At 38.8% G+C, this 26,208-nt stretch overlaps 1 protein-coding gene across 1 annotated transcript; it reads left to right on the top strand.

Annotated features, from left to right (window-relative positions):
* The first annotated feature begins 11,935 nt into the window (after nucleotides 1–11,935).
* Nucleotides 11,936–12,835, top strand: LOC141017423 (uncharacterized). Its single transcript, XM_073492141.1, has one exon. It carries the CDS (start codon nucleotides 11,936–11,938, stop codon nucleotides 12,833–12,835), a length of 900 nt encoding a protein of 299 aa, XP_073348242.1.
* Nucleotides 12,836–26,208: the final 13,373 nt, after the last annotated feature.

The following is a 26,208-nucleotide window of genomic DNA, read 5'->3' as shown; positions in this document are numbered from 1 at the left end:
TGGCAAGGTGACAAACAGTTGACCCATAGTATACAGTATGTAAAACCATTTATAATTTACTTTTACTAGTTTTTGGTGCTTAATTACATTTATTGCCAGATACTTTAAGACTTTTACTCAAGTTTTATTCGTACTGATGACTTTTATTTTCACCAAACTAATATATTAGCACAATATCTTTACTTTTATTCAAGTATGACATTTCCTTCTTTTTACAACACTGAATGGTGGTGGAAAATATTTTACTTAAGTACTGTACTTAAACACAGTTTTGAGATAGGCCACTTCACTTGAATATTTATATTTTCTGACACCTTATACGTATACTCCACTATAATTAAGAGACAAGTACTTTTTTGATTCACTACATTTGGTTACTTTGCAGAATCAGATAAAGATAATTAACAAATACATTACAATGTCAATAACACTTGTTAATAGCTTGTGAATTCCCCCTGGGATCAATAAAGTGTAAACAAATGACACATGGGGGGATGTGTAATTAGTGGTGGAATGTAGCTGAGTAGGCCAAATTTGCTCAAGTCCTGTAATTAAATAAAAATTGGAGGTACTTGCACTTTGGTTAGTATAGATAGTGTTTCCATTTTGAGATTACAATCATAGCCTTCCTGTCCAGTAAAAAACATCTATGCACCAAAATGTTCCAATTTTTATTGTGAATTTTCTGATTACCTGATAACATGCTCCTGTTTATAAAGATAAGGATTGGTTTTAAATGACATCTGTAAACAAGGCTGCTTTTCTGAGCTCATGAAAAGTTGACTTTTTTAGAGATATGTCATTATTACAGGACAGCCACACTACAAACATACAATGATCTTATGGATTATGAGGCTTTGCTGTAGATTAAACTGCCCAACAGTCAAAACTTAACCTTAAACAGCAGTAAAATGCAACATAAACATTGATTCAGCGGTAATGTTAATCAAAAAACATTGACAGGGACACTTTTACTGCAGAATAAGTACTTTCACTTACTTAAAGTGAGTTTTGCTGATAATGCTTACACACTTTTACTCACAGCGGAGTATTTTTATTCCTACTCTTTTACTTTTAGCAGTTTTTGATTGCTAATTGTGACGTTGTTTAGACTAAATATCTTTGAATGGGCCTGTTTTTACGACAAAAAACGAAAACATAATAAAGAGATTTCAAAGATTCTCTAATAGAATTAAATTGTGACAGTGTGATGAAAGCCTTAAACCAAGATGCATGAGTTAAAAGCATATAAAAAGAAAAATTGAAACATTTCCTATAAACTTTTTTTTATAGGCTAGCAGGGCTGTAATGGGGCAAATCAAGACTTATAACCTCAATATTTCTAAAATCCTGGTTTCAACACTGTGCAGTACAATCACTTAAAACTTTCATTTAGTATCACACACACCAGTGCCAATCGTAAAAAAAAAAAAAAAAAAGAATTAACAGAATAAAGTAATAGTGAGAGTGTCAAAGGCACAATAAGGACACTATGATCTCATAGCAGAGTTACGGTATGCAGATCTACTATCCAATATTACTGGAGTTATATCGGATGATTTTACCCTTTCACACCTGAATCATTAAATCGTACAGTAATGTATTTTTTTCAGTTATTGTTTTTACACAGAAAGTTTAGCCATTAACTTTTTTTTCAATAGATGTTATTTTGAAGGAGTTTTGTACATGTCTGCCAAATCAGAAAAAAAAACTGTTAAATCCTTTTATTCTCAAAAAAACAGACAGGTAAAAACAAATGTTTTCAACTAAATAAGAGATGTTTGAAATACTTTTATCCAGATTACGATAATATTTTTCTTGGACATCTTTGTTGGCACCAAAAAGCACATCCTGTTGGGCCTATATTGACATAACATCTGAAGACTATTTAATATTGCTGTTAAATAAAACTGTTCAAGTGTTAATTATATCATGTTTTTCAAAATAAGGGGGATAGGAGATAGGCAGAATATACCCTTTGGCATAACATCCACTGGAATGAACAGATGTATATTGAGTCACAGAAAAAAAAGTGTGCGAGAAAAATGCTAAAAGTGGCTTCCAGTGTAGTGGACACCATGATTGAGAGGTCTAAAATGAACAGGGTGGTGTACAGCAGAAAAAAAAAAATCTTCTCCACCTTCTCATAGATGTCCAGTAGATGTCCCCATAACACCATTTTTATCTCACTCAGGAGCCACTTACAGCACCACAGGCCCATCTGTAAGAATTCAAATATGTATTGCATGCATCGTATGTATTCCCATAGAAACATCATCGTCTAATTACATGTTATTTCCATCTATGTTTCATAAGCTGTGCATTACAAACCCCTAAACATAGAAATACCGCCTGTACCAACAACAACCTCACATATAAATCAGACTGCACACATCCCTTATTATCTGAGCTGATACAGTATTCCATTATGGATGTTAAAACAGCCAGGTCTTAATATAACTGTGGCCTTAAACCAACCCACAGGCATGCAACAATACCATAGGAGCTCAGGCCACAATTAGTGGGTTAAGCTCGTAGGCAGACGCTGGAATTCAAGGCAGGCGCTGCGAAGGTGGTGAGATGATGAGAGTCCTCTTTGCTTTTCAACCCTAATGTTTAGTATGTGTCACTCACTACTTAGTACTCCAGAAACTCTAATGATGAAGCCTGTGAAACTGAATTTTCAGCTGAATTTTAGAGATCTTAAAGGAACAGCTGTCCCCCAAATCAAAAATACACAGTTTTCCTCTCAGCTGTAGTGCTATTTCTCAATCTAGATTTTTTTTTGGTGTGAGTTGTAGAGTTTTGAAGATACCGGCCTTCTCTGGGATATAATGGAACTAGATGGCACTCAACACCAACACCTCTTTCCAGAAATCATGACCCGCTTACTCTGTTTTGAGCAAGTAGGAACTATTTTCTTTCCATATCGCCACGCAAAGGAATTGTGCACCCACTTATGGACAAGAGGATAGCTAACTAAGCTAACTAAACTATCTGACATTACAGCTCAGCCGAGGACACCATTAATGTTTACATCCCTTAAGCCTCTTGCCCGTGAGTAGATGCACGTTACCTTCTGTGCAGTGATGTGGCTGGCGGGTGTCCTTAAAAAGAAAATAGTTTGGGGGGGGGGGGGGGGGGGGGCAGGAGGGGCATTGCTCCCCATAGATGCTGAAAAATGTCACTAGATTGAGTCAAAAATAGGTCCAATAAAATTATTTCTTGTATAATTAAATATATTTCAAAGTGATCTTAAAAAAAAAAAAACGATGAATATAAGAAATATATCTGAATTCTTTTCATTTTTGAGCAGTTCAGGGACATGGCTCTGCAAAGCTAGTGGCGAGTTCCCTCTCTTTTGCAGTCAGCGATTCAGCTAGCTATCATTCTGTCACACAATGAGAAGTGATCTATGAGTGAGTGTGCTTTCAATATCATGTGTGTGGCCAAAATATGGTTTAAAAGGGTAAATGGGAAATTAAAGCCTTACAGTATAATATAGCACTGCATAAATGATAATTCACTTTTAACAAACTTTTACTTTATGGATGTGAGTGTGCTTTAATTGTGTGCGCTCACGTGTGAAAGACAAATACCCTTAGTGGTCAAAAACACATTTTATGCTCATTTGTTGGGGTATATGGCAAGCTTGGTACTATTGTCTTCTGTTACTGTATACATAATCTTATACAGGCTTCTCAGGTCGGTTTAAAACTGTTTGCTGTGGATTGTCTTGAATAAAGGGGTCATGATTTCTGAAAAGAGACATTGCTGTTGAGTTTTTTTAAATTTATATCGGTGGTGCTTTGAGTGCCATCCAGTTCCATTATATTCAAGTGAGGCTGACATCTTTACGGGAAACATCTCCAGAACTCTGCAACTCACACCAAAACAATCAACTGGATAAATAGCACTACAGGTGAGAGAAACAAATATGTATATTTAATTTGGGGTGAACTATTCCTTTAAATTCCAGTTTATAGAGTCTTGGAGCCAAACTCTTGAAATAATTACCCATTCTCTCAAAAATAGCCCACAGACCCAAGGGTGTGCAGTTTTTCTTGCCCTGTGACCAATGAAATCCCCTGTTTCCCTGTCACGTCCTGGACCATTACTACTTAATCACAGAACTGTCCAACTCGCCGTCAGTAAGACCCGACTGTTTTGCCTCCACACACACTTCTCAGCACTGGAGACAAGAAATCACTGGTGTCAGCAATAGGCGATTTGTTCTGCATGACATTGGGTGTCAAAAAAAAAAAAAAGCTCAACTGAAATGGCTGAAGGGTGCCTGCAATCACTGGACACACACAAATACACACTCACGGGCATGAACGCTGTCACTGTCTCTGCCCCTCTCTCTCTCTCTCTCTCTCTCTCTCGCACACACACACACACACACACACACACACACACACACACACACACACACACACACACACACACACACACACACACACACACACAGGAAATTATGATGACCAAGAATAGGTCACACTGGTAATACAGCCATGTTCCAGCCAGGGATTACAGTGTGCTGACATAGGCCAACAATAAATACCCCCATGCAGGAACAACAGGTGTCTGACAAGATTGTTTCACTTTAATAAAAGGCTTACACAAGCCTCAGAGAAATAATACATTAAGCTCTTTTAGACATGTTGGCCTTTTATTGCTTCATCCCTTGTGATTGGAAAATGTCTTTTTTTTTCCACCTCAACCCTAACAATTAATCTCACAGAATCTCGCGTACAACGAGGGGGGCGATGTGATTAAGGCGGCGGTGTTGTGCGTGATTGTTAATGTCATGAGATCCATATTCTCGTCACGAACCATGATGCAGGTTAAAAAAATTCACACTCCAGTCCCTAATTTCTTTAGCCATGCGAGCTGGTGGACATGCAGCTGGAGCTTCTGAACCCTGGGTGTGTGGCACCGGCGCCAGCCTCTTTCAACTCACTGTGAAAGCACCCCTGGCTCTGTTAGTATGCCAGCCTGAGCGCCAGTGGAGCGAGTCAGCCACATCCTCCAGCTGGGTCTGTGCCACCAACGGGCACCTGGACCCACAAACCTCATGAAACGGAATGCATATTTAACTCAGAGGAATGCATTTGTGCGGCACCTTTCAGTCTGTATGTGTGCATGATGCCCAAAGGACACCCGTCGCACCTTTACTTGGCTCATCTTTGAGACTTTTATCTACCTATAGGACACAACGCAGACTTTTAAACTGGCAGATCAACACTTCAGGCTGTGCCTCAGCTGTTGGACCGTGGCCAGAGTCACACAGGCCTGAAAGACAGCCATCGTTATCCAACTCTCACAAGGTGTCATTGTAGGGATCCAATGATTACCATATCAGCACCACATGAAACATTTATGGCTTGCTGGCAGTGATCGCCTGGCAAGCATCCTAATTTCCAGGACAGAGCTTGTCACATTCTATTGTTTCAAGGTCTGGTGACACGAGCAGAACTTGTGATGAAACTGTCACTTTTGGTCGAAATAAAAACTTTCTAATATGGGTTTCTCCAGCTCACCTGACACATCACCAATGCTTAGATCAAGCAGACAACTCACACACATAATAATCTCCACACACTTCAACATGTATTCAACGCAGCCTTTGCAAAAGGCCCTCTATTGAAACTGCCAGTCACCCACTCTTTCCTCTCTTTGACTCTGCTGTCCTGCTGCTGCACTGCTCATTTGCTAATTTGCTAACCCTTACTATTGCTCTGCCGTTGCCACTTATGTAGTGCTTCAGGTGAAGTCTGACAATGAGACTAAATTTCATTTAATTTTCGTGAAAAGATCTGAGATGTGGGAAGAGGTTTAATGGTTTAGGACCAGGCTGCGTATTCTTGACTTTGGGAAATTGTTCCCAGCTATGCCAGATCTGTAGGCAATGTCTTGTCGTCAGGCTGCTCATGTTTTCCTCTTTTAGCTGCTGCTATATGTAGTAGCCTGTTTACATTGATATAAACTGTTTTTTTCTGAGTTTATATGAGTAGTGTGGTAACATGTTTGAGTATTATGAACAGTCCCTGTGTTGTCTCTTTGAATGGTTTTGATCCAAGGCTAAGGCTCAATCCCATTTACAATTTTTACCCCTAATTCTCATTTTCAAGTGCCCCCTAGACCCTCAGAATAGAGCTTCAAGAGGTAGGGGTTGAACATGTCCCCCTGTAAAATGAGACAACCCTTCAAGGCCCTCATATGTCATCAGTAGTCATGGCTGGTATTTATGTAAACAGACGCGACAGGTTTTTACCAATAAGACCTCTTCAGCTGTGGTGATATCTGTGGCAATCCCGGTATTATCACAATTATTATTCACCATTTATCTAATGGAGACAGGAAAGCATGGATGCTAACAACTCACACTGTCAATCAATTTATCAAAAAAAAAACCCAAAACAAACCACTTCTTCATTACCTTGTCACTGGTGGTGCCTTATAGCTTTTATAGGCTTCGCATTGAAAATTGGCAAAATGCGGGACTGTTATACACAAATCAGCAATCACAACATAATGTTAGCAAGCTAGCCATTTAGCTACCAAGACATTATTAGACATCATAGATTGCTATAAAGAAAATGACCATAATACGTCAGAATGCACAGCGGCCTACACCGTTATTCCATCAAGAATCAGGACTAACTACTCTTAGATGTGGATCTGCAAAATGGAGGTGTAGAGCTAATTGTCAGGGGCAAGTTGGGCCTAAATCTGACATTGGCTGACGTTAGCCACTGGGATGTACAGGAAAACGTAAGCACTGTTTAAAAGTAGAATACTCTTTTTACTCTTTTATTCCTTAAACTGAAGACACAACTCAGCCAATTTCATGACATATTTAAAGCCCATCCATTAGATGTGGTTGAAGGCTCCAAAAAAGCTAGTAAGAGGAGTATGAGTCATCCTGAATTATTTTTCTCCTGCAGATTTGATTTGTTTTTACGATGTCTCTGATTGCATTTATTGTTTTATATTGTTTTTCGGGTTACATGTCCCCAACTCAACTCCCGTTACATTACAGTATATTTCCTGTGATGGTCTGAAATTTTACTTGATACTTCATTCCCATAGGGGTCTGAGGGGCCTCGTAGGACCAGGTGTCTGGCACCGAGCGCCCACACACAATAGATGCCTCATGTGTTAGCTGGCGTCACTCTGTATCTAATGCAGCTTTGGAGGAGAAGTTCATTATTGTCCCTCCTGAGTCTCTGCTGATTTTGTCGGCAGTGACGAGGTCCAAATAAATCAATCAACCTCACTGCCACCTCAAAGCACTGATACTTTATCTCATCATGATCAGTCTGCAACTACGCTCACTGTACAACTGTTTTTGTTTAGCACTCAGTAGCCCATTCGGCAGTGAGCAGGTGAGACCCAGATAGGCTGCTCGGTGGTACTTCATCACCCGGCTTGTTGTTGTCACAGCCACAATTGGTCTGTACTCCCCATCTGCTGCATCAGCAAAGTCAGGACTGATTTGGTCACTTTGGAGCCCAGTTAGCTTTGCTCACTGCTCTTCCCCGTTGATTCCAGCCATCATTACAAATGGTATCTTTATGCGGTGGAGTTAACCCGGATAGTGCTCTCCCCTGGGTGCCTTTATTATCTATTCATCATGTTGTCCCAGTTTATCTCAAGATGAATCTGGCTGCTTCACCGCAGATCTAACTACAGATACCTGGCGTGTGGCCTGGGGAGGGAGATTAGGAGATTACAAGATACTCAGCGGAGGTGCTTCAGTTAGAGTTGATAAGGAAGTGAAAAATATTCGAAGGAGATGTAGAAAGGCGATGAATTTGTGTTTGTGCTCTTTTAGCACCAATTTGTCTTCAAAGTAGGCTTGAATATGTTAAAGCTGCCTTGATGGACGGTCATTTCCATGGTGACAACTTGCACAGCCAGCCAGCGGCAACCTTGGCGTGTCCAATCAGGTAAATAAATGAACATTTGAAACATTGAAATGAAATGTTCTTTGCCTCGCGTTCAGCCTTCGAGCACACTCATTGGACACTCCCTCAAATTTCCTCCTCGCTAATTTGCATTGCTGAGTAGCTCCTTTGTGTCACCTGGAGGTTTGGGCAGAGCAGTGTTGCAGCCAATTTCCAGATGGTAATTCAAATGTGTGACATATCCTCAATTTTTGACAAGAATGCTGTGGCCATTTCCACAGACTCCATTAGCTGGGCGGATGCGTCAGCGTGCACAAATGGAAAGTGGAAAGTGTCCAGTGGTGTGAATATTCACATTTGCACCTGCTGAATAATAGACGATTATCAGCTCAGGTGGCTCACCATCCACCCCTATTCACATGCTCTCTTTCATTTCACGCAGCTAATTTTGTCTGGAATACTCAATAGGCTTGCAAAATGCATATTTCTTGTCTCTCAGACCTGATCTTGTCTTGTGTTCTGTCTAAAGAGGGAACATATTCTTCAATAAGAGTGCTGGCTTCAGGGAGTAATGTGTCTGCAATATAGACTCTAAAGAGCCTCGGGTCTTGGCAGGTACTCCTTACATTTCAGCAGGACAGAGACACCTACGGCAGATTCTGTGGCAGCAGGGCCATATATCATCTGTCATCGCCAGAAGCCTCCACAGTAATGAACAAGTAATAATGGTATATATCTTGAACTTGAGTCTCTAAAGGTAGCTCATCCAGAGTCATTATTGTGCCACATAACCAGATGAGCTTTCTCAAATGAGATCATTTTTGTCACCCTGAGGACTGGAGGGTGTAACTGTTCTCAGAGTGAATAACTCATCCTCATTTGGTGCTAATGGGACTCCGTATTAAGGTGTTGTGCGAATGCAAGAGGAATAGTAAAATCCATTTTCTTGTAATTTAAATCTCAAGCTGTTTCCACACATCTGTTCCTCTGGTAGAAAGGAAGAGTCATTTGGAGGTGGAAAAAAAAAAAGCATGCACGGGATAAAAAAGGAGCATTTAATGAAGATTCATGCCTCACTAGATTATGACGAAGTGTGAGGCGGCAGTGTGTTATGGAGAGGTATGTCATGATGACATCTCTCCGTCATAGAAATGAGCATTATTCACCATGTCCATTCATCCACCTGCCTATCTATCTCCTGCCCCACCCTCTCCCTCCATCTGTCCATCCATCTCAGCTTGTTCCAGGTATTTCAATGCTACAGTTAACCCATAATGAGGGATTTGCATATGATGTCAGCGGTTTTCTGCATATTTGACAGCATGCATTCTGGGATGTGTTTGCACACGAGGGGGGTTGCTCTGGCGGTGTCATTTTTCATGTAAATAGAGGATGGCACGATGTAGCAGTCCTGCTGTTTGTGAAATCAGCCGTGCTCCACATATGCACAAGATCAGCAGTACAGACCTCCTAAACTCTGAGGGCTGTGTAAAGACTTTGTCTTGATCCAGTCAGCCAGAAACTCATTTCTACAGGAAGCTACTGTGATATGAAGCTGTTGCAGTAAAAAATGTCCAGATGAGTCGTGCTGCACAAGCAGCTGCCTGAATGGGCACTGCACCCCAACAGCCTCATCTCCGGTGTCCAATTCAGCAAACACATGATTCAACCTGTCATTCATAAGTGCTGATATAGCCGTGCTCTGAGCACAGCCACAAGTCCCCAGAGTTGGCTATCACTGCTAACTGTCATTACTTCTCCCACTGCAGTACTTTGATTACTGGACTGGGAGAAGAATGATGACTAAGGCCACTCTAAGTCCTGGTCAGACTCTGTAAGGCTGTCGAGGAAAATGGATCAAGTCCAAGGTCCCATTTACACCCCTATAATGTTTATATAACTCGTTCACGGCTTGTGAGTGTGGCCCTCTCCTGCTGCAAAAGTCAAGTTAATCACTTCAGCGACACCCCTTGATTGGTGCCATAAAATAAATATGAAGGAAAATATTCATAAAATTCTTTTGTTGTTTATAATTTATAATTGTTGTCTAATGGTCAAAGCAAGGTAACACTTAAGCATTTATAAGCAGCATATAAACATTTAATAAATGGTTTATAACACACAGTTATGTAGTTGTAAGCAGACATGAGGTCTTTTTAAGTGTTTACTGATGTAGTTCTCAACAACTTGAACTCCTTATGTGACGCATCCATAACTGTATGCTTGTATAGACGCAGATAATGACTGACAACCCAATACATTCGCCAAGGAGGTCTGTTTGTTGGTTGGTTTGTTGGTTTGTCAGCAGGATTGCACAAAAACTACTGAAAATATTTCTATGAAACTTTGATGAATTACTTTCTCAGGGAATAAAGTGCGGATCTTGACGTAAATCAGACGTATTAAGGTAGCTGGTATCTATGAGTGAGTACAAAAGGGGACTGTTGGGCCTTGGCAGAGGTATGCACTCTACTGAGTGCCACTCTAGTGTTAAATATGTGTTCAGATGTGTTCATAAGTTATAATAGTCAGAAAGTGGTGCACATTAATACTTTTTGTATAGAAACGCTATAATATATATAACTACACCATAATAGACCAATATTCAGATATAAAAATTTGAAGTATGGTTGGCATGCAGCGGTTCAGTGTACATGCTGTACTGTACATTCTGTACATTCGGCATCTATCCCATGTCTGTCTGTCTGTCTGTCCTGGGGATCTCCCATCTGTTGGAGGATAAATGCACAAGAGTGAAATGTACAATATCTTGCTCTGACATGAAGTTAAGTAGAAGCTTAAAGTATCATTACATGGAAATACTCATGTAAAGTAAAAGTAGGGTACCTCAGATGGAATCTCTGTTTAACTCTGCGAGGACCTGTACTCTCTACCCTGCGACTCAACAGATGCATCATGGGATATCTTCACCACCCTTACAACCCTGAACTGATTAGCAGACACACAACTATTCACACGACTCTGGGGAAATTCTGGAAAATTATAATGTTTGAATCTTTTCTGAATTTAAATTTTTGAAAAGAAAGCGGAACAAAAAGCTTCCAGTAAATGCTATGAAGACACTTAAAGAAGTCCGTAGAGAAAAGGCATTAAGAGCGTTTTACCTCAGTGTGTAAGTTGCTGGGGGGAAAGACACATTCAAAAATGTAAATGCACCACAGTATATGCTTTTACATAAAGAGAGATTCTCCCCTCGGGCGCACATGAATGAGAGTTTGAATAGCAGCAGAGTTTTCTCGGAGTATGCTGGAATGTTCCATGTCCTTTTGCACTTGAGATTATACCAACACGTCTGTGCATAAGGTTCCACTAATACCTCTAAGAACTGTTACTTTTTTGAGAGATGATTCAGTGCTTTCACGGCTGCCAGCTTGGTGCCATATTTAAAGTTGAGACAAGAGATCATGCACAAAGGCGCAAGGGGCCGACGCGAGAGAAAAAAGTGAGAAGAGATTATTGTCAGCCAGGGATGGTATGCGAAATATCTGAATTGTTTTAAATGTATTACAGTTTCAAGAGATAGCAGCTGTGTCGCAAGGGTGACAGCGTTTGGGAGCAGCAGTGTATTTCTGTGTGTTTGGCTATGAGCTCATGCCAGTGACCTCAACTGATTGAGCTCACACAGCATCCTATCCCCAGTCCTGCCCTCCTGTAGTGGGTGGAGCAGCAGCAGGGTGCTATCTGTGGCCTCACAAAGTGACAGGGCCAGCTGGGGTATGAAATCCAGTAAGACAGGCAGTTGGTCTGGGAGACGCAGACCACGAGTCCCCATAGTGCTCAGTTACAGCAGCCTGCAACTCAACTCGGTGAGCAAAAACTCCAGCCAAGGATTCAGTGTGACTGCTGCCAAACATCAGAAGTTCTACGACAACCTGTAGAACTGATCATGTTCAAGAACCCTCGAGATCAATCAGCAGCCATTATCCCTAACAATCCTCTCAATGTTGGTGATTCAGCTAATGGCATGCTGACGTCTTGTTATAGGCGATAGAACCAACAGGATGGGTGGGAAGCAATCTCGCAGTTTGTCCAACAAGCAGTTGGATGAGGTGAGTGTGAGTCAAAGGCAGAAGAGTGCCACGAGAGACGACCAGCCCAGCGTGTCCTCGGCTGCCGAGAGGATCCGCAGACACACCACAGTGCACTTTGGCTACAGCACCCTCAGCCTGGCCATGCGGGGGCTCGATGGTACCCCCACTGAGCTGTGGGAGCTCCGAGAACTGCAGAAGCTAAACTTGTCCATGAACTGCCTGTGCTCTCTTCCCCCTGCCCTTGGCACTCTGGACAATCTGGTGATCCTCAACCTGTGGGGTAACAACCTGTCCAGCCTCCCGCCGGAAATCGGCCTCCTGAAAAAGCTGCGCGTGCTGTTCGCCTGTCGTAACCGCCTGAGCGAAGTCCCGGAGGAGCTGGGCTCCTGCGCCTGCCTGGAAGTGCTCAGCCTGGCCAACAACCAGATCACAGGCCTCCCTGGCAGCTTGGCAACCATGCACAATTTGACCAAACTCAACCTCAGCTACAACCGCATTGTTCACATCCCCACCTGCGTTTACAGCATGAAGGGCCTGGTCTTTCTCCACCTGGCTTGCAACCGTCTGGAGACCATTGCGGACCAGATCCAGGACCTGGTGAACTTGAAGATCCTCATCGTGGAGGGAAACAGTATCCACACGCTGCCTAAGACGCTGTGCTTTCTTGAGTCTTTAGAACTCCTCAATGTTGACTTCAATGAACTGCAAAACGTTCCGATGGAAATGTACCTACTGAACAGGCTCGGGAGGTTGGCCTGCCACCCGCTGGATAAAGGACTTCATATTGTTCACAACCCCCTGCTCAAGCCTATCAAGGAGGTGCTGCAAGGAGGACTCAGTGCCCTCTATAACTACCTCAAGCCCTCATGAGAGACTATCACTGTGTCTGAGTGTGTGTATGTTGATCTGTTGGTGTGCGTCCGAAAGAGTGAGTCATTTTGAAATGGTGGCACAGATCTGACCCCTGGCACGTGGTAGCCATGCTGTGAATGCTAGCACCGATTACATTAAGATACTGTTACTCAATATTACTATTTATACATCCTGGTTTTTATGTAATGTCAACGTGGGGTTAAAAATAGACAACAAGTAACTGCTGTGTCATGTATAAACAGGACAAGCTCATGCAAAAAATTCACAGGTCTACATTTGGGGGCTGATTACTGGCCAGTTGATCTTGTTTGGCCTGACACAGTGAGGTAAAGTTCAGCTACAGATCACGACCCTTGCTGCTGCAATCAGGTCACGGGGATCAGGTGTGTAAAGTCAGTGGAAAGAACAGTGGAGGGGGGCTTAAGATCTGCAAACAACAAAATAAAACAAAACACAACAGGGACTTAGACTCTGATTAAATGTTGTTCCACTCCATCAGATCAGAGCAGGGCTGCTGGGTCGCAGCTCCTCTGAGGTTGTTGGGTGATGTGACACTAATGATTTGAAGCACTGGGGAAAAAAACCGTCTGATTGAAAATAGCTTCTAAAAATAGAGTTAATGTGGACTATTGCTTTGGCTTGAACAAATGACTCAAGCCAATATACAAACATGTATATGTAATTAAAGCTCAGAAATCTTGTATGAGGACATTTGAGTTTGGATTATTTTGTTACAAATATGTTGTTATTGTTACTGTAACATGCCATGAAGAAAAAAAATAAGAGGTTACATAATTGATTAAAACATCATCATGTGGACCTTTTAACCGATGCCATGATTCCCAATAAATCTAAGAAGCTTAAAATTGTACTTGTTGTTGAAGCAGGTGTATGAAGCCATAGAGGTATGCGTCGTTCAAACAAGGATTTTTGGGTAAATAAAAGTAAAGATTTTAATGGATGGTCAAGTAACACATAATATGGCGTAGAAAAATTATTTAGACAGTGTCAAGTCATACACTGATGTCCTCTAGTGCAGGGCTGCCCAAAGTGGGGCTTGCGGGCCAAAGTTAACCCTCCATAAGGTTTGATTTGGCCCACCAAATCAAAGAAAGGAGACAAAATATGAATTACTGTTTATGCTGTTTGAGGTAAAAGTTTTAGGTAAAAGTGCTCTTTAGATATGGAGGATCTGTAATTATGGATTCTTTTTTATATTCTGAGCACGGCAGGCAGAGTGACACTTTGTGCAGGACATCCATCAATCAACTTTGAATCACAGATTCAAGCTCACAGAGGCAAGTGAGAAACAAATGCAGGAACTTGAAAATGAAGAAAACAATACAGACGAAATGTATTTTCACATATTTCTTGAGTCATAAACACAAGAGATAAAATGATTTAAAACAGATTTAGAAAATGAGTCATGAGAGGGTTATATCTGACTTGCCTTTGTTTAGGCATCCCTGCTGTAGTGCATATTCAACCAGTCCACACACTAAAACAAACTCAATATTATTCTTGGGCTACTTTTAGGGTTAAAAATAAAGTTTTTTTTACATAACTATATTGTCCTAATTGTATTTTAAGTTTTGTGTTATAAGTGTGGGTTTATGATGTAAAGCACAACAGTGGAACAATGTTCATTAGACTGCAACACAAGGTTGACAGAATCAATTTTGAAATCTATATAGTACGATAAAGTATATATAATAATATAAGCATTTTTTTCTTACTACTAAGGTAAATTAACTGCGTTACTTCACAGTTTTCCCCTCATTCACATGCATACTCACACCGATGGCAGCATGCGATTGTCAGGAGACCACCTCAAGTGACCTTGATGATGAGTTGCGTCTGTTTTTATGAATTTGGGTCTCAGTTAATGATCACGATTGTTTCCTCCCGACAGATGTAAATCGATATGGAGCAATTAGATTAATCCTCTCCTCTTCAAACAGAACTTCTTTGCGGTATTTGCTCTCCGGAGAAGGATTAATTCTGTTTTTTCCCCCTGCTACTCCAACTCCTTCTACAACCAAAAAGTGACTTTATCCTGATCTGAACTACAGTACAGCAGCTTTATGATGGTATGAGAACGACTGTGTAAATATATCTGTACGCCCATTTTTTAAAATGTTTTATTCTTTTTCTTCTTCTTCTTCTTCTTATTATTATTATAATTATTTTACCTCGAGGTTGCTCCTGTAAATTAAACAGATTTTGTCTCAACTTTGCTGCTCAAACAATAATGAGGTTAAGATGTCACTACCTTTAAGAAGGTCACACACATTTTTAACCACTCAGTGAAGACTGAAGGTGCTATAGAAGAGACAGAAAAGTGACCTCTATTGGTATGCAGCTGTTACTACATTAGTCAAAGTGAAGACTGAGCTATCCACTATCCACACACACACACACACACAACCCCATGCATTCATGATAGATGAGCCCCTCCTGAATAAGTCTTTGTCCTAGATAGTGATCATGGGACATGTTGTCAAATAAAGCACCTATAAAGATATTGCATCAATGTGAGTCAGATGACCTGAATTCGGTGTATAAGTGTTGTGTGGTTACTACTCTAGTGATAAAACAGTGACTTTGTGTGCTTGTGTCACTTGTTTAACATCAAGTGAACATTATATATAGACGGAAAGATTTTTCAGCACTTACTAACACACTAAAACTCTTGTTTTAATTCAATAACCAAAGTAATGCCAGAAAAACAGTCTCTTGTGAACAGTTAAAGAATAGTCACCATTTTTCATGAAAACATCGGCCAATTTTTTAATAGCTTTCAGGTCATTTGACCGATTGAATCGAAATCAATGGCCAAATGTCTTGTTATACTGCTAGAATAAGACACAGCAGTTTTTATTGGATTTTAGTGGAATTTCTATTTTTCATGAATATTTGAATGAAAAATCACCATTTTTAGCGAATACACCGCCCGATTTTTTCAATAGCTCCCAGGTCATTTGAGCCATCCACTCCAAATCAACGGCCAAATGTCTTGTTATACTGGTAGAATGAGACACAGCAGTTTTTATTGGATTTTAGTGGAATTTCTATTTTTCATGAATATTTTAATGAAAAATGAGCATTTTTAGCGAATACACTGCCCGATTTTTTCAATAGCTCCCAGGTCATTTGAGCCATCCACTCCAAATCAACGGCCAAATGTCTTGTTATACTGGTAGAATGAGACACCAGCAGTTTTTATTGGATTTTAGAGGAATTTCTATTTTTCATGAATATTTTTTTCAAAAAATCACCATTTTTAGCGAATACACCACCCGATTTTTTCAATAGCTCCCAGGTCATTTGAGCCATCCACTCCAAATCAACGGCCAAATGTCTTGTTATACTGGCAGAATGAGACACAGCAGTTTTTATTGGATTTCAGTGGAATTTCTATTTTTCATGAATATTTTAATGAAAAATGAGCGTTTTTAGCGAATACACCGCCCGATTTTTTCAATAGCTCCCAGGTCATTTGAGCCATCCACTCAAAATCAACGGCAAAATGTCTTGTTATACTGGCAGAATGAGACACAGCAGTTTTTATTGGATTTTAGTGGAATTTCTATTTTTCATGAATATTTTTTTCAAAAAATCATCATTTTTAGCGAATACACCGCCCGATTTTTTCAATAGCTCCCAGGTCATTTGAGCCATCCACTCCAAATCAACGGCCAAATGTCTTGTTATACTGGTAGAATGAGACACAGCAGTTTTTATTGGATTTTAGAGGAATTTCTATTTTTCATGAATATTTTTTTCAAAAAATCACCATTTTTAGCGAATACACCGCCCGATTTTTTCAATAGCTCCCAGGTCATTTGAGCCATCCACTCCAAATCAACGGCCAAATGTCTTGTTATACTGGTAGAATGAGACACAGCAGTTTTTATTGGATTTTAGTGGAATTTCTATTTTTCATGAATATTTTAATGAAAAATGAGCATTTTTAGCGAATACACTGCCCGATTTTTTCAATAGCTCCCAGGTCATTTGAGCCATCCACTCCAAATCAACGGCCAAATGTCTTGTTATACTGGTAGAATGAGACACCAGCAGTTTTTATTGGATTTTAGAGGAATTTCTATTTTTCATGAATATTTTTTTCAAAAAATCACCATTTTTAGCGAATACACCACCCGATTTTTTCAATAGCTCCCAGGTCATTTGAGCCATCCACTCCAAATCAACGGCCAAATGTCTTGTTATACTGGCAGAATGAGACACAGCAGTTTTTATTGGATTTCAGTGGAATTTCTATTTTTCATGAATATTTTAATGAAAAATGAGCGTTTTTAGCGAATACACCGCCCGATTTTTTCAATAGCTCCCAGGTCATTTGAGCCATCCACTCAAAATCAACGGCAAAATGTCTTGTTATACTGGCAGAATGAGACACAGCAGTTTTTATTGGATTTTAGTGGAATTTCTATTTTTCATGAATATTTTTTTCAAAAAATCATCATTTTTAGCGAATACACCGCCCGATTTTTTCAATAGCTCCCAGGTCATTTGAGCCATCCACTCCAAATCAACGGCCAAATGTCTTGTTATACTGGTAGAATGAGACACAGCAGTTTTTATTGGATTTTAGAGGAATTTCTATTTTTCATGAATATTTTTTTCAAAAAATCACCATTTTTAGCGAATACACCGCCCGATTTTTTCAATAGCTCCCAGGTCATTTGAGCCATCCACTCCAAATCAACGGCCAAATGTCTTGTTATACTGGTAGAATGAGACACAGCAGTTTTTATTGGATTTTAGTGGAATTTCTATTTTTCATGAATATTTTAATGAAAAATGAGCATTTTTAGCGAATACACTGCCCGATTTTTTCAATAGCTCCCAGGTCATTTGAGCCATCCACTCCAAATCAACGGCCAAATGTCTTGTTATACTGGTAGAATGAGACACCAGCAGTTTTTATTGGATTTTAGTGGAATTTCTATTTTTCATGAATATTTTTTTCAAAAAATCATCATTTTTAGCGAATACACCGCCCGATTTTTTCAATAGCTCCCAGGTCATTTGAGCCATCCACTCCAAATCAACGGCCAAATGTCTTGTTATACTGGTAGAATGAGACACAGCAGTTTTTATTGGATTTTAGAGGAATTTCTATTTTTCATGAATATTTTTTTCAAAAAATCACCATTTTTAGCGAATACACCGCCCGATTTTTTCAATAGCTCCCAGGTCATTTGAGCCATCCACTCCAAATCAACGGCCAAATGTCTTGTTATACTGGTAGAATGAGACACAGCAGTTTTTATTGGATTTTAGTGGAATTTCTATTTTTCATGAATATTTTAATGAAAAATGAGCATTTTTAGCGAATACACTGCCCGATTTTTTCAATAGCTCCCAGGTCATTTGAGCCATCCACTCCAAATCAACGGCCAAATGTCTTGTTATACTGGTAGAATGAGACACCAGCAGTTTTTATTGGATTTTAGAGGAATTTCTATTTTTCATGAATATTTTTTTCAAAAAATCACCATTTTTAGCGAATACACCGCCCGATTTTTTCAATAGCTCCCAGGTCATTTGAGCCATCCACTCAAAATCAACGGCCAAATGTCTTGTTATACTGGCAGAATGAGACACAGCAGTTTTTATTGGATTTCAGTGGAATTTCTATTTTTCATGAATATTTTAATGAAAAATGAGCGTTTTTAGCCAATACACCGCCCGATTTTTTCAATAGCTCCCAGGTCATTTGAGCCATCCACTCAAAATCAACGGCCAAATGTCTTGTTATACTGGTAGAATGAGACACAGCAGTTTTTATTGGATTTCAGTGGAATTTCTATTTTTCATGAATATTTTAATGAAAAATGAGCATTTTTAGCGAATACACCGCCCGATTTTTTCAATAGCTCCCAGGTCATTTGAGCCATCCACTCAAAATCAACGGCCAAATGTCTTGTTATAATGGTAGAATGAGACACAGCAGTTTTTATTGGATTTTAGTGGAATTTCTATTTTTCATGAATATTTTTTTCAAAAAAATCACCATTTTTAGCGAAGACACCGCCCGATTTTTTCAATAGCTCCCAGGTCATTTGAGCCATCCACTCAAAATCAACGGCCAAATGTCTTGTTATACTGGTAGAATGAGACACAGCAGTTTTTATTGGATTTTAGAGGAATTTCTATTTTTCATGAATATTTTTTTCAAAAAAATCACCATTTTTAGCGAATACACCGCCCGATTTTTTCAATAGCTCCCAGGTCATTTGAGCCATCCACTCAAAATCAACAGCCAAATGTCTTGTTATACTGGCAGAATGTGACACAGCAGTTTTTATTGGATTTTAGTGGAATTTCTATTTTTCATGAATATGTTAATGAAAAATTAGCATTTTTAGCGAATACACCGCCCGATTTTTTCAATAGCTCCCAGGTCATTTGAGCCATCCACTCAAAATCAACGGCCAAATGTCTTGTTATACTGGTAGAATGAGACACAGCAGTTTTTATTGGATTTTAGTGGAATTTCTATTTTTCATGAATATTTTTTTCAAAAAAATCACCATTTTTAGCAAATACACCGCCCGATTTTTTCAATAGCTCCCAGGTCATTTGAGCCATCCACTCAAAATCAACGGCCAAATGTCTTGTTATACTGGCAGAATGAGACACAGCAGTTTTTATTGGATTTTAGTGGAATTTCTATTTTTCATGAATATTTTTTTCAAAAAATCACCATTTTCAGCGAATACACCGCCCGATTTTTTCAATAGCTCCCAGGTCATTTGAGCCATCCACTCAAAATCAACGGCCAAATGTCTTGTTATACTGGCAGAATGAGACACAGCAGTTTTTATTGGATTTTAGTGGAATTTCTATTTTTCATGAATATTTTTTTCAAAAAATCACCATTTTCAGCGAATACACCGCCCGATTTTTTCAATAGCTCCCAGGTCATTTGAGCCATCCACTCAAAATCAACGGCCAAATGTCTTGTTATACTGGCAGAATGAGACACAGCAGTTTTTATTGGATTTTAGTGGAATTTCTATTTTTCATGAATATTTTAATGAAAAATGAGCGTTTTTAGCCAATACACCGCCCGATTTTTTCAATAGCTCCCAGGTCATTTGAGCCATCCACTCAAAATCAACGGCCAAATGTCTTGTTATACTGGCAGAATGAGACACAGCAGTTTTTATTGGATTTTAGTGGAATTTCTATTTTTCATGAATATTTTTTTCAAAAAATCACCATTTTTAGCGAATACACCGCCCGATTTTTTCAATAGCTCCCAGGTCATTTGAGCCATCCACTCAAAATCAACGGCCAAATGTCTTGTTATACTGGCAGAATGAGACACAGCAGTTTTTATTGGATTTTAGTGGAATTTCTATTTTTCATGAATATTTTAATGAAAAATGAGCGTTTTTAGCCAATACACCGCCCGATTTTTTCAATAGCTCCCAGGTCATTTGAGCCATCCACTCAAAATCAATGGCCAAATGTCTTGTTATACTGGTAGAATGAGACACAGCAGTTTTTATTGGATTTCAGTGGAATTTCTATTTTTCATGAATATTTTAATGAAAAATGAGCGTTTTCAGCGAATACACCGCCCAATTTTTTCAATAGCTCCCAGGTCATTTGAGCCATCCACTCAAAATCAACGGCCAAATGTCTTGTTATACTGGCAGAATGAGACACAGCAGTTTTTATTGGATTTTAGTGGAATTTCTATTTTTCATGAATATTTTAATGAAAAATGAGCGTTTTTAGCCAATACACCGCCCGATTTTTTCAATAGCTCCCACGTCATTTGAGCCATCCACTCAAAATCAACGGCCAAATGTCTTGTTATACTGGCAGAATGAGACACAGCAGTTTTTATTGGATTTTAGTGGAATTTCTATTTTTCATGAATATTTTAATGAAAAATGAGCGTTTTTAGCCAATACACCGCCCGATTTTTTCAATAGCGTCCAGGTCATTTGAGCCATCCACTCAAAATCAACGGCCAAATGTCTTGTTATACTGGCAGAATGAGACACAGCAGTTTTTATTGGATTTTAGTGGAATTTCTATTTTTCATGAATATTTTAATGAAAAATGAGCGTTTTTAGCCAATACACCGCCCGATTTTTTCAATAGCTCCCAGGTCATTTGAGCCATCCACTCAAAATCAACGGCCAAATGTCTTGTTATACTGGCAGAATGAGACACAGCAGTTTTTATTGGATTTTAGTGGAATTTCTATTTTTCATGAATATTTTAATGAAAAATGAGCGTTTTTAGCCAATACACCGCCCGATTTTTTCAATAGCTCCCAGGTCATTTGAGCCATCCACTCAAAATCAACGGCCAAATGTCTTGTTATACTGGCAGAATGAGACACAGCAGTTTTTATTGGATTTTAGTGGAATTTCTATTTTTCATGAATATTTTTTTCAAAAAATCACCATTTTCAGCGAATACACCGCCCGATTTTTTCAATAGCTCCCAGGTCATTTGAGCCATCCACTCAAAATCAACGGCCAAATGTCTTGTTATACTGGCAGAATGAGACACAGCAGTTTTTATTGGATTTTAGTGGAATTTCTATTTTTCATGAATATTTTAATGAAAAATGAGCGTTTTCAGCGAATACACCGCCCAATTTTTTCAATAGCTCCCAGGTCATTTGAGCCATCCACTCAAAATCAACGGCCAAATGTCTTGTTATACTGGCAGAATGAGACAGCAGTTTTTATTGGATTTTAGTGGAATTTCTATTTTTCATGAATATTTTAATGAAAAATGAGCGTTTTCAGCGAATACACCGCCCAATTTTTTCAATAGCTCCCAGGTCATTTGAGCCATCCACTCAAAATCAACGGCCAAATGTCTTGTTATACTGGCAGAATGAGACAGCAGTTTTTATTGGATTTTAGTGGAATTTCTATTTTTCATGAATATTTTTTTCAAAAAAATCACCATTTTTAGCAAATACACCGCCCGATTTTTTCAATAGCTCCCAGGTCATTTGAGCCATCCACTCAAAATCAACGGCCAAATGTCTTGTTATACTGGCAGAATGAGACACAGCAGTTTTTATTGGATTTTAGTGGAATTTCTATTTTTCATGAATATTTTTTTCAAAAAATCACCATTTTCAGCGAATACACCGCCCGATTTTTTCAATAGCTCCCAGGTCATTTGAGCCATCCACTCAAAATCAACGGCCAAATGTCTTGTTATACTGGCAGAATGAGACACAGCAGTTTTTATTGGATTTTAGTGGAATTTCTATTTTTCATGAATATTTTTTTCAAAAAATCACCATTTTCAGCGAATACACCGCCCGATTTTTTCAATAGCTCCCAGGTCATTTGAGCCATCCACTCAAAATCAACGGCCAAATGTCTTGTTATACTGGCAGAATGAGACAGCAGTTTTTATTGGATTTTAGTGGAATTTCTATTTTTCATGAATATTTTAATGAAAAATGAGCTTTTTCAGCGAATACACCGCCCAATTTTTTCAATAGCTCCCAGGTCATTTGAGCCATCCACTCAAAATCAACGGCCAAATGTCTTGTTATACTGGCAGAATGAGACAGCAGTTTTTATTGGATTTTAGTGGAATTTCTATTTTTCATGAATATGTTAATGAAAAATTAGCATTTTTAGCGAATACACCGCCCGATTTTTTCAATAGCTCCCAGGTCATTTGAGCCATCCACTCAAAATCAACGGCCAAATGTCTTGTTATACTGGCAGAATGAGACAGCAGTTTTTATTGGATTTTAGTGGAATTTCTATTTTTCATGAATATTTTTTTCAAAAAAATCACCATTTTTAGCAAATACACCGCCCGATTTTTTCAATAGCTCCCAGGTCATTTGAGCCATCCACTCAAAATCAACGGCCAAATGTCTTGTTATACTGGCAGAATGAGACACAGCAGTTTTTATTGGATTTTAGTGGAATTTCTATTTTTCATGAATATTTTTTTCAAAAAATCACCATTTTCAGCGAATACACCGCCCGATTTTTTCAATAGCTCCCAGGTCATTTGAGCCATCCACTCAAAATCAACGGCCAAATGTCTTGTTATACTGGCAGAATGAGACACAGCAGTTTTTATTGGATTTTAGTGGAATTTCTATTTTTCATGAATATTTTAATGAAAAATGAGCGTTTTTAGCCAATACACCGCCCGATTTTTTCAATAGCTCCCAGGTCATTTGAGCCATCCACTCAAAATCAACGGCCAAATGTCTTGTTATACTGGCAGAATGAGACACAGCAGTTTTTATTGGATTTTAGTGGAATTTCTATTTTTCATGAATATTTTTTTCAAAAAATCACCATTTTTAGCGAATACACCGCCCGATTTTTTCAATAGCTCCCAGGTCATTTGAGCCATCCACTCAAAATCAACGGCCAAATGTCTTGTTATACTGGCAGAATGAGACACAGCAGTTTTTATTGGATTTTAGTGGAATTTCTATTTTTCATGAATATTTTAATGAAAAATGAGCGTTTTTAGCCAATACACCGCCCGATTTTTTCAATAGCTCCCAGGTCATTTGAGCCATCCACTCAAAATCAATGGCCAAATGTCTTGTTATACTGGTAGAATGAGACACAGCAGTTTTTATTGGATTTCAGTGGAATTTCTATTTTTCATGAATATTTTAATGAAAAATGAGCGTTTTCAGCGAATACACCGCCCGATTTTTTCAATAGCTCCCAGGTCATTTGAGCCATCCACTCAAAATCAACGGCCAAATGTCTTGTTATACTGGCAGAATGAGACACAGCAGTTTTTATTGGATTTTAGTGGAATTTCTATTTTTCATGAATATTTTAATGAAAAATGAGCGTTTTTAGCCAATACACCGCCCGATTTTTTCAATAGCTCCCAGGTCATTTGAGCCATCCACTCAAAATCAACGGCCAAATGTCTTGTTATACTGTCAGAATGAGACACAGCAGTTTTTATTGGATTTTAGTGGAATTTCTATTTTTCATGAATATTTTTTTCAAAAAATCACCATTTTCAGCGAATACACCGCCCGATTTTTTCAATAGCTCCCAGGTCATTTGAGCCATCCACTCCAAATCAACGGCCAAATGTCTTGTTATACTGGCAGAATGAGACACAGCAGTTTTTATTGGATTTTAGTGGAATTTCTATTTTTCATGAATATTTTAATGAAAAATGAGCGTTTTTAGCCAATACACCGCCCGATTTTTTCAATAGCTCCCAGGTCATTTGAGCCATCCACTCAAAATCAACGGCCACATGTCTTGTTATACTGGCAGAATGAGACACAGCAGTTTTTATTGGATTTTAGTGGAATTTCTATTTTTCATGAATATTTTAATGAAAAATGAGCGTTTTTAGCCAATACACCGCCCGATTTTTTCAATAGCTCCCAGGTCATTTGAGCCATCCACTCAAAATCAACGGCCAAATGTCTTGTTATACTGGCAGAATGAGACACAGCAGTTTTTATTGGATTTTAGTGGAATTTCTATTTTTCATGAATATTTTAATGAAAAATGAGCGTTTTTAGCCAATACACCGCCCGATTTTTTCAATAGCTCCCAGGTCATTTGAGCCATCCACTCAAAATCAACGGCCAAATGTCTTGTTATACTGGCAGAATGAGACACAGCAGTTTTTATTGGATTTTAGTGGAATTTCTATTTTTCATGAATATTTTAATGAAAAATGAGCGTTTTCAGCGAATACACCGCCCGATTTTTTCAATAGCTCCCAGGTCATTTGAGCCATCCACTCAAAATCAACGGCCAAATGTCTTGTTATACTGGCAGAATGAGACACAGCAGTTTTTATTGGATTTTAGTGGAATTTCTATTTTTCATGAATATTTGAATGAAAAATGAACGTTTTTAGCCAATACACCGCCCGATTTTTTCAATAGCTCCCAGGTCATTTGAGCCATCCACTCCAAATCAACGGCCAAATGTCTTGTTATACTGGTAGAATGAGACACCAGCAGTTTTTATTGGATTTTAGAGGAATTTCTATTTTTCATGAATATTTTTTTCAAAAAATCACCATTTTTAGCGAATACACCACCCGATTTTTTCAATAGCTCCCAGGTCATTTGAGCCATCCACTCCAAATCAACGGCCAAATGTCTTGTTATACTGGCAGAATGAGACACAGCAGTTTTTATTGGATTTCAGTGGAATTTCTATTTTTCATGAATATTTTAATGAAAAATGAGCGTTTTTAGCGAATACACCGCCCGATTTTTTCAATAGCTCCCAGGTCATTTGAGCCATCCACTCAAAATCAACGGCAAAATGTCTTGTTATACTGGCAGAATGAGACACAGCAGTTTTTATTGGATTTTAGTGGAATTTCTATTTTTCATGAATATTTTTTTCAAAAAATCATCATTTTTAGCGAATACACCGCCCGATTTTTTCAATAGCTCCCAGGTCATTTGAGCCATCCACTCCAAATCAACGGCCAAATGTCTTGTTATACTGGTAGAATGAGACACAGCAGTTTTTATTGGATTTTAGAGGAATTTCTATTTTTCATGAATATTTTTTTCAAAAAATCACCATTTTTAGCGAATACACCGCCCGATTTTTTCAATAGCTCCCAGGTCATTTGAGCCATCCACTCCAAATCAACGGCCAAATGTCTTGTTATACTGGTAGAATGAGACACAGCAGTTTTTATTGGATTTTAGTGGAATTTCTATTTTTCATGAATATTTTAATGAAAAATGAGCATTTTTAGCGAATACACTGCCCGATTTTTTCAATAGCTCCCAGGTCATTTGAGCCATCCACTCCAAATCAACGGCCAAATGTCTTGTTATACTGGTAGAATGAGACACCAGCAGTTTTTATTGGATTTTAGTGGAATTTCTATTTTTCATGAATATTTTTTTCAAAAAATCATCATTTTTAGCGAATACACCGCCCGATTTTTTCAATAGCTCCCAGGTCATTTGAGCCATCCACTCCAAATCAACGGCCAAATGTCTTGTTATACTGGTAGAATGAGACACAGCAGTTTTTATTGGATTTTAGAGGAATTTCTATTTTTCATGAATATTTTTTTCAAAAAATCACCATTTTTAGCGAATACACCGCCCGATTTTTTCAATAGCTCCCAGGTCATTTGAGCCATCCACTCCAAATCAACGGCCAAATGTCTTGTTATACTGGTAGAATGAGACACAGCAGTTTTTATTGGATTTTAGTGGAATTTCTATTTTTCATGAATATTTTAATGAAAAATGAGCATTTTTAGCGAATACACTGCCCGATTTTTTCAATAGCTCCCAGGTCATTTGAGCCATCCACTCCAAATCAACGGCCAAATGTCTTGTT

Source organism: Pagrus major, chromosome 21, assembly GCF_040436345.1.
Source record: "Pagrus major chromosome 21, Pma_NU_1.0".
NCBI classification, from domain to species: domain Eukaryota; kingdom Metazoa; phylum Chordata; class Actinopteri; order Spariformes; family Sparidae; genus Pagrus; species Pagrus major.
The sequence above is the reverse complement of the archived record's forward strand: the minus strand, read 5'-3'. Positions and strand labels throughout refer to the sequence as shown.

Coding starts and splice junctions, on each gene's coding strand:
- LOC141017423 (XM_073492141.1), top strand. CDS start 11,936: ATGGGTGGGAAGCAATCTCGCAGTTTGTCCAACAAGCAGTTGGATGAG.